At 38.6% G+C, this 8,506-nt stretch overlaps 1 protein-coding gene across 3 annotated transcripts in view; it reads left to right on the forward strand.

Moving 5' to 3' along the window:
• The window catches only part of RGS20 (regulator of G protein signaling 20), an 89,775-nt gene extending 82,202 nt beyond the window's left edge, over positions 1-7,573 (forward strand). For all 3 annotated transcript variants that reach the window (XM_043975485.1, XM_043975484.1, XM_043975483.1), the window contains 2 exons: positions 1,381-1,615; positions 6,482-7,573. In XM_043975485.1, coding sequence (XP_043831420.1) covers positions 1,381-1,615; positions 6,482-6,670 — 424 coding nt within the window. In that variant the 3' untranslated portion in view covers positions 6,671-7,573. The remainder of the gene's footprint in view (positions 1-1,380; positions 1,616-6,481) is intronic.
• The last annotated feature ends 933 nt before the right edge of the window (positions 7,574-8,506 follow it).

Below are 8,506 nucleotides of genomic sequence, written 5' to 3' on the forward strand. Positions count from 1 at the left end.
TTCTTCATTGTGCTCTTGGGACCAGAGCTACCATTTGTTTCTAGAATTCATTCCTTGCTCAGTACATAGCCAGGGCCTGACTAGCAACCTCTCCTCTGGGACAATTCTCATCCTCTCTGCCCTGGATCTGTTACCCAGATCCGGGTAGTGAGCTATAGAGCTGCCAGATGGCACCTATTCCTGTACCCTGCACTAATTCAGGGCTCCTTTAGCATCTCTTCCCTGCCCTGGTGCCCAGTCTGATTCTCTTTTAGTCCCTGGGTGCTGAATGCTCCACAAAGTGAGTTCCTTTCCGGAGTCTGTCTCCAACATCTACAGACCACTCTGTCTGTCTCCCTAAGCTTCCCTGTGCTAGAAAAAAATTATTTGCTTCCCAAACAAATGACTTTTATGTCCCATTGTAGAAAACATTTCTTTTTCCTTAGCAGCAAATTTATACTACCTTATCAAAAGTAATAACTAATTTATATAATGCTTTATACTAATCCTCACAACAACCTTAGGTAGGATGCCATTACAGATGCAGAAAGTAGGGCTAAAAGAAATTAAGGATAACTTAGGATCACATAGCTAGTAAGTATCTGAGAGGCAGAATTCAAAATCAGGGCTTCCTAACTACAAATTTAACATTCTATCCACTGAACCACTCAGCTGCCAAATTCCAACTATATTCATTCTAAAATGTAGATATGTTGAAAAAAACATTTCAAGAAAGCCAATAGAATGATGTTTGTTGGGGGGCAGCTAGCTAGGTGGCACAGTAGATAAAGCGCTGGCCCTGGATTCAGGATGACCTGAGTTCACATTCGGCCTCAGATACTTGACACTTACTAGCTGTGTGACCCTGGGCAAGTCACTTAATCCTCACTGCCCCGGAAAAAAAAAAAAAAAGAATGATGTTTGTTGACAACTATGTCTTCACATGTAAGCAAAAGTAAATTTTGTTACAAATAGGAGACTAAGATACTATTAGACTTTGTACTTACAAATACTTGAGAAATAGAATGAATGAGAAGAAAGTAGAAGTAACCAGAAATGGATAATATACAAAACTACCAATTTCATTTTCCCTTTTTTGAAGGCAGTAGTTAATGGTCAAAATATCCATTTACGAGCAATAATCCAGCAACTTTGGACTGCAAACATTTTAGCCCTACCTAAACAACTCATTCACTTGATAATGGAAATAACATATTGAAGTACACTGACTCCCAAGGATGAGAGAAATTCATGCTAAATAGGCCTTTTCCTTCCTATATATACATATTTTCTTTGTGTTAGAAGAGAAGGGGAGATTGTTTCTAACAGTAGAATTAAGATGAACAATTATTAATTTCTCTTCCTCTCTACTTTTTTTTTTGGTGGGTGGTCTCTCCTAAGCCCTACACCTACTCTGGAAGAAGTGAATGCCTGGGCCCAGTCATTTGACAAGTTAATGGTCACTCCAGCAGGAAGAAATATTTTCCGGGAGTTCCTCAGAACAGAATTCAGTGAAGAAAATATGCTCTTTTGGATGGCCTGTGAGGAACTGAAACAGGAGGCCAACAAAAGTGTTATAGAAGAGAAGGCAAGGCTGATATATGAAGATTATATTTCCATTCTTTCTCCTAAAGAGGTAGGAGACAATTCCCTAGACTATTTCTATTAGTTTTACTATCTCAAAGGTGTCGTTCTGATAGCACCACTCCCTCCAATTGTTTAGACATGTACACTTTTCTTGTCCTGACATTAGAAGTCCAATCCTATACCTCAGTCCAGCATTCTGGAAGATATATCTGACTTCTATCTTTGGACCTGAGTAAACTCATTTTAACAGTTTCCCTCCCTTCCTTTCTTCTTTCCTTCCTTTTTCCTTCTTTCTTTCTTTCCTTCCTTCCTTCCTACCTCCTTCCCATTCCAGTGGTTCTTGATTTCCCCAAGCAACCTATGTGGTCTTTTAGACTTACTCTGCTACCTTAAGGTTGGGGCCCATCCCAAGGGAAAAAGCTTTTGGGCTTGCTAAGAAATTTTTTTAAAAAATACACATCTCCTGGTGTACTTCCCCTTCCTTCAGGGACTGATATAATTTTCCAGATTTATAGTACAAGCCTAGGGTTAAGGAGCTCCCCCAAAAGAGAGCTATATGAGTTCACTATAGTCAATCCCTTTTTGCATAGTCCACATTGAATCACAAAATCAGAAGGCTTTCCTATATTATGGCTTTGTCCCTCAGGGATCCTCAGCTATTGCTATTGTTGGGTCTGACAATTTAGCATTGTCCAAGAACTCTTTCTCTCTGTCTAGGGTTCTAAGTCTTAAAATTTCTCCACTTGGCCAAAAACTCTAGAAGGTAAGATGCAATATACCACAAAAATTCCAAATGGATAAATGTAGAAAAAGAATTAGACTTCTGCTTGGAGCCAGAGGACAAAACTGGGAGCAACAGAAAGAAAATGAAAATCAGCAAATTTAAGTGCTATGCAAGGAAAAAATTACTAACTAGACTACTTCCAAAGTTAAATGATCTACATTGGGAAATAAGGGGTCTCCTCTTTGCTCTTCAAAGGCCAGATAGAGGACCACTTTTCAGACGTGTTTCAGAAGAAATTGCTGGAGGCCCACTTGTCAGATGTGTTTTAGAATAAATTGCTATTTACATATTGGTTGGGCTACATGGGCTCATGCAGGATAACAGAATTAAAACTTGAAAGGTCTTCAGAAATCATCAAGTGCAACTTCTCATCTCCATTTTGCAGATGGGAAAACTGAGGCAATGACCACAAGCCTTTATTTAGTGCTCACTGTGTGCCAGTAACTGTGCTTTTTCCTAGGAGTACAAATACATGCCAAAAAAGAAAGATATTCCCTATCCACAAGAAGCTTATGATCTAAAAATAAATAAATGAATGAACAAATAAATGAACAAATGAATAAGTAGATAGATAGATAAATAGATAGATAAATAAATGAAAAGATAAATAAATACATTTTTTAAAGGGCCAGCTAGGTGGCGCAGTGGATAAAGACCGGCCCTGGATTCAGGAGGACCTGAGTTCAAATCTGACCTCAGACACTTGACACTTACTAGCTGTGTGACCCCGGGCAAGTTACTTAACCCTCATTGCCCTGCAAAAAAAAGAAAAGAAAAGAAAAAGCTTATGTTCTAATGGGGACAAATAACACATAAAAGGGAGCTGAAAAGGGATGGGGGAATGGTAAAGTCTAGAAAGTCAGGAGCAAAGCTAGAAAAGAAACAAAGGAGGGAACATGACTGTCCTGGACCCAAAAGAAAGGTTCATTGACTTGCTCAGGATGACACAGCTAATAAGTGTCTGAATTCAGGTCTTCCTGACTTGAGGTCCAGCACGGGATCCACTATATCACACTGCTGGTATAATACTTTAAAGTTTGCAAAGCACTTTACAATTTTTTTTTCATTTGATCTTCACAACAACCCTAAGAAATAAGTGCTATTATTATCCCCATTTTACAGATGAGGAAACTGAGACAAACAGTGGTTAAGTAACTTGCCGAGGGTCAGATGGTTAGTAAGTGTCTGAGGCAAGATTCAATTTCAGAAGGCCCTCAGAAGATCATAGATTTAGAACTGGAAGGTACCGTGGAGGCCCTATTGTATAAAACCCTCACTTTCCAGATGAAAAAACTCAGATCACACAGGTATGTGGCAGGGCCAGGGTTTGGACCCAAGTCTTCTGATCGTGTCAGTGATCTTTCCCACTGAGCCATGTTCCCTCTCTTCGATCTTCCTGACTCCACATACAACCCTCTATCTAACCATGTTAACTAGCTGCCCAGGACTGATACACTGATTTTCCTTTTACTTCAGAAAGTCAGGGATCTACCCCTGCTGCAGGCCATTAAACTATCTCCTGCACTATTGCTACCTCCTTCCACTGCCACCTCTGGGGCCCAGGGAACTGGAGGCAAGTGGCTTCTTTTTGACCATCCTTAGTTCTGGTTCTATTTCTGTCTGTTCCTGCTTTCCTTTTAAAGGCCAAGTTTTACTGTGTAGCTTAGGTGCATAATTAGAGGACTCGGTTGTCCTTAATATGGTGTCAGTGGGTCAATTAGTACCTAGGGCAAGACAGTTTCATACCTAATTAAGAAGATTTCATCAATGCTAGAACAAGGGTCTTCTCCTCATTATCTTCGTTAATTTCATGAATGAGGAGGCTGCCTTACCCAGGAGATCTCAAACCAGAGCCTTGATTCCCAGGATATACACTTTATTATAATAATGACAATTCATATGCACGTTGCATTCAAGTTTTATAAAACACTTTTTGTGGGGCAGCTAGGTGGCGCAATGGATAGAGCACCGCCCCTGGATTCAGAAGCACCTGAGTTCAAATCTGGCCACTTAACACTTACCAGCTGTCTGACCCTGGGCAAGTCACTTAACCCCAATTGCCTCACTAAAAAAAAATAATAAAAAAATAAAACACTTTTCGTACAAGCTTGTAGCAAAGGTTTTGTGAAAATAATATTCATTTTTATAACTAGTAAATGTGTGAGTCAGGATTCAAATTCATGCTTTGTGATGGCCAAGTGCTCTCTATATTGCATCATAAAATCTACAGATTTGGAAAGGACCTCAGAGGTCACTTAGTCCTGCTGAGTGGAAATGAGAATCTCTTTTGCAGTATCCTAGATAAGTGGGAAAGTCTTTGCTAGCAGATTTCTCACTTAATGCCCTTGCCACCCTCAGGCAGGTCTGTTAAATTCCTCCACAAACTGACTCCTTCACAATATGGCTCTCGCGTCTTTTCTAGGCTAATTACACATGACTTTCGTACAAGGTACACTGCAGCCAAACTGGCTTGTTCCCAGGACATGACATTCCATTCCATGACATCTCCATCTCACACCTCCCTGCCTTTGTATGGGCTTATCTCCCATGCTCTCCCTCCTTACCTCTTCCTTCTTTTGAAACCACCCTCTCCCTTGAAGGTTCATCTCACATGCTACCTTCTTCAAGCTTTTCCTAATTTTTCCTAATCTTAGTGCACATCAAAATCTATTTCCCACCAAAAAAAAGAATTTAAAAAAATCTATTTCCCTATAATTTTCACCCGCTTCTATTAACTTGGCTTTCTGGGACCATGTTGAACAAATATAATCCCTTGTTCTACATGACTCTTCAAATATATAAGAGCTATTATGTCCTCCTCTCTACCAACCAAATTTTTTCTTACACAAACTCAACATCCCCAGGTCCTACAAAGGATACACGTATGACTTTTAAGTCCCTTCAACATTCTAATTGCTTTTGAGCCTTTCAGCGGCCTACCTAAGTGCCAATGTGCCTCTTGGCAATTTACTGAACAGAAGTATAGCCAAATGTGTTCCATGGTGACCATTTCTGTAAAAGAGTTCTTTAATAATAGGAAAATCATTGAATGATAATTTGAAAGTTAAAAATAATTATATCTGTACATATTGCATATGAAATACAGTATATATGTGTAATATTATTTTATAGAGCACCACTTACTATTATAAATTTCTTCTGGTGTTGGCTTGTACCCTTGACTAGGTAGTGCGATATGAATGAGAGGATCATAGATTTAGAGCCAGATATGTCCTTAGAGGCAAATCCAACTCCCTCATTTTAGAGAGATGGAACTGAAGCCAAGAGAGATTAAGTGAGTTGCCTAGAGTTACACAACTAGTAAGTATCCAAGGTAGAATTTGAACCTAAAGCTTCCTGACTCCAAGACTAGCACTCTATCCACTATGATATGCCCCAGTCTGGCAGCTAATAGAAAAGCACAGGGAAACACTGAAGGCAGGTTCATAATCAGCCTCATTGATCCTACCAAATAAATCAGTCATTGTCAGCAGTTCCCAGGGCTCTCTCTATTAACCGCCTGTGTAACTCTGCCTATGTGCTTTAGGATATGAATATTCAGCTCGCTACTTCAGAAAGTAGAAGGTTAAGTCTATGCATACAGCTCTCCTGCTCCACAGCAGCCCAGAGGAAGAATAACCTAATTATTAGTGCTCCAGAAAACTGTTCAGAGCCTTCAAAAGAAGGAAAGTTTTGTCTCTTTAACTAAGAAATGATCTGTGATTTCCTCTGCATGGAAACTCCCTCTACCAACATATGGTGGCCTATTTGTTACCTCCAAAGTATGTATTAAAGAGATTCCTGGGTCTCAGACCCATGATTAAACCCATGGTCACAAAGCTAGTAAATGTCAGAAGTCAAGACCGCCAACCCTCTTCCCAGCTCCAAATGCAGCACTCTTAACCACCATATCATGCTGACTATACCATATACTATATCCTTTTGTTTATTTTTCAAAGAAAATAACAAATATGCTTTCAGTTTTTGATATGTCAGTTATTGGCAAGGGGTTCTTTATTTTTATTCCAAAAGGGACTTGAAAATGGAAAAAGAAAGATGATAAAATGGAGACAGGATAAGAAATGGAACAATGCAGAGCCTAATGCTGACATCATCTGTTTCTGTCCACAGGTCAGCCTGGATTCCCGAGTAAGAGAAGTTATCAACAGGAACATGCTAGAGCCATCACAACATACATTTGATGATGCACAACTTCAAATTTATACCTTAATGCACAGAGACTCATACCCCCGATTTATGAACTCTGCTCTTTATAAGGACTTACTTCAGTCCTTATCTGAGAAATCCATTGAAGCATAGGATTTTCAAATATATTTATTATTAACATTAATAAAACCAACAACAATAAACTCATGGGCCACATCTAAGGAGAAGTTTAGAGATGATAGAATCTTCATCTGACTTAATACTCAGGCATATTTTAATAATGGACATTGTTTCCTTTCACAGAGGGCTTTAAAATCACAAGTCAAAAATGTAGTCACCAATCACCTTTAGTGATGTTTTGGAGAGACTACGGAAAATAAGGCTTGTCCTTTTACAAACATAATATTTTTATTCTTATAATTATAGAAGCATGTTATAATAATTCTTATAATGTATAGCAGCAAGGCAAAGGCTACCCTTACAAAAGGTTTCCATTCTAATTTCCTTGGTACAATCACTAAAAAAAAGAAAAGGCAACATTCAGACTTTTTGTATGAGTTACATGAACGGCTACTTTCATCTTAAAAAGAAAAGCTGTTCAGTAGCAATCTGCTAACTCCTGCCTTCCCTCGGCACTCTCATTTTTGAATGCAGTATACATCTGTGCCATTACCCCTTGACACACAATAGGTCGAAACTCACATTTTGTAGCCATCTTTTAGTAGATGTGGACCCTAATTGTAAAGGTATTTCCCTCCACCTTAGGATGTAGGTATGGATATACATGCATATGTATATACAGTATATGTAAGCAGTGTTCCCTTAATATGGATCAATCTCAAATGTGTGGGCAAAAACTGATTGGAGACACACTGCTTAGAAAATTCTTTTGTTGAAAAGAATTACTGTTATTTTAAAATCAGGGCTTGGCTAAAGAATGAATTAAGTTAATGATGTGTTCATGTTTATAAAAATGGTATCAACTGAGGTTGCTTCCATTTTTATTTTGGAAAGTGAAGGAAAAGTATGGGCATTTACACTCTAAAAAAATAAAGCACTAGGGTTTTATCTCATTGTATCTTTCTTTTCTCTTACATACATGATCAATGTGGGAGGGAGAGAATTTGACTAAATGAGTCTGAAATGAAATTAGGAATCTGTTCCAGTCTCTTTGCTTCCAAGTCTAGAAATTTACTCTCCAGAGCACTGACCCTAGAGTCGGAAGGACCCAAGTTCAAATTTGACCTCAGACACCCACTAGCTATGTGACCCTGGGTAAATCACTTAAGCGAGTTGCCTCCAAAACCAAATAAACAAAAAGAAATTTACCCTACAGACCAATAATGTTGACATAGTAAGTGGGAATAATTTTTGTGCTGATTTGCATGGAAAATATTTATATCTAAAATACTATTGAAGAAAAATCTTGCCTAATCTGCAGGAAATCTGAAAAGCATTCATAGATACCTTTTCTTTTACATGAAATGCTACAGAAACAGTGTCAAGTAGTGGGGGTGGGAAGATTGGAGTTAGGAAGACCTAGGTAGAAGTCGTGCCTCAACCTCACATGGGCAAGTCAAGTAATATTTTAGTACCCCACTAGCTAAGAAAAGCTGCAAATATGCATCAGTGAACAACTTTTGCATGCAGAAACTTCTCTGTACAAATGAAAAAACAGGTCTAGATCAAAAAAAGGAAATTGTCATTTGGGATTGTTTAGTTGAACAGAAGCTGATATTTTAGGAGCTAATGTTATGGAATTACCCTTTCAATAGGGCAGCTTAGTCTCACACAGAAGAGAAACTCTTCCAAAGACAAGGTCTGCATATACCGTTGGGAACAAAGGTACTTTGAAAACACAAGCTTCACCAATGTGGGAAAAATGACAAAACTGGCATATTAGTAAGATCTTTATATATAAAGGACAGCCTATTTAAACACTCTCTAAAAGGAGTAAAACTTGATCAGTGGAGGATTAAGAAGGATTTC

This window comes from Dromiciops gliroides, chromosome 1, assembly GCF_019393635.1.
Source record: "Dromiciops gliroides isolate mDroGli1 chromosome 1, mDroGli1.pri, whole genome shotgun sequence".
In the NCBI taxonomy this organism is placed as follows: domain Eukaryota; kingdom Metazoa; phylum Chordata; class Mammalia; order Microbiotheria; family Microbiotheriidae; genus Dromiciops; species Dromiciops gliroides.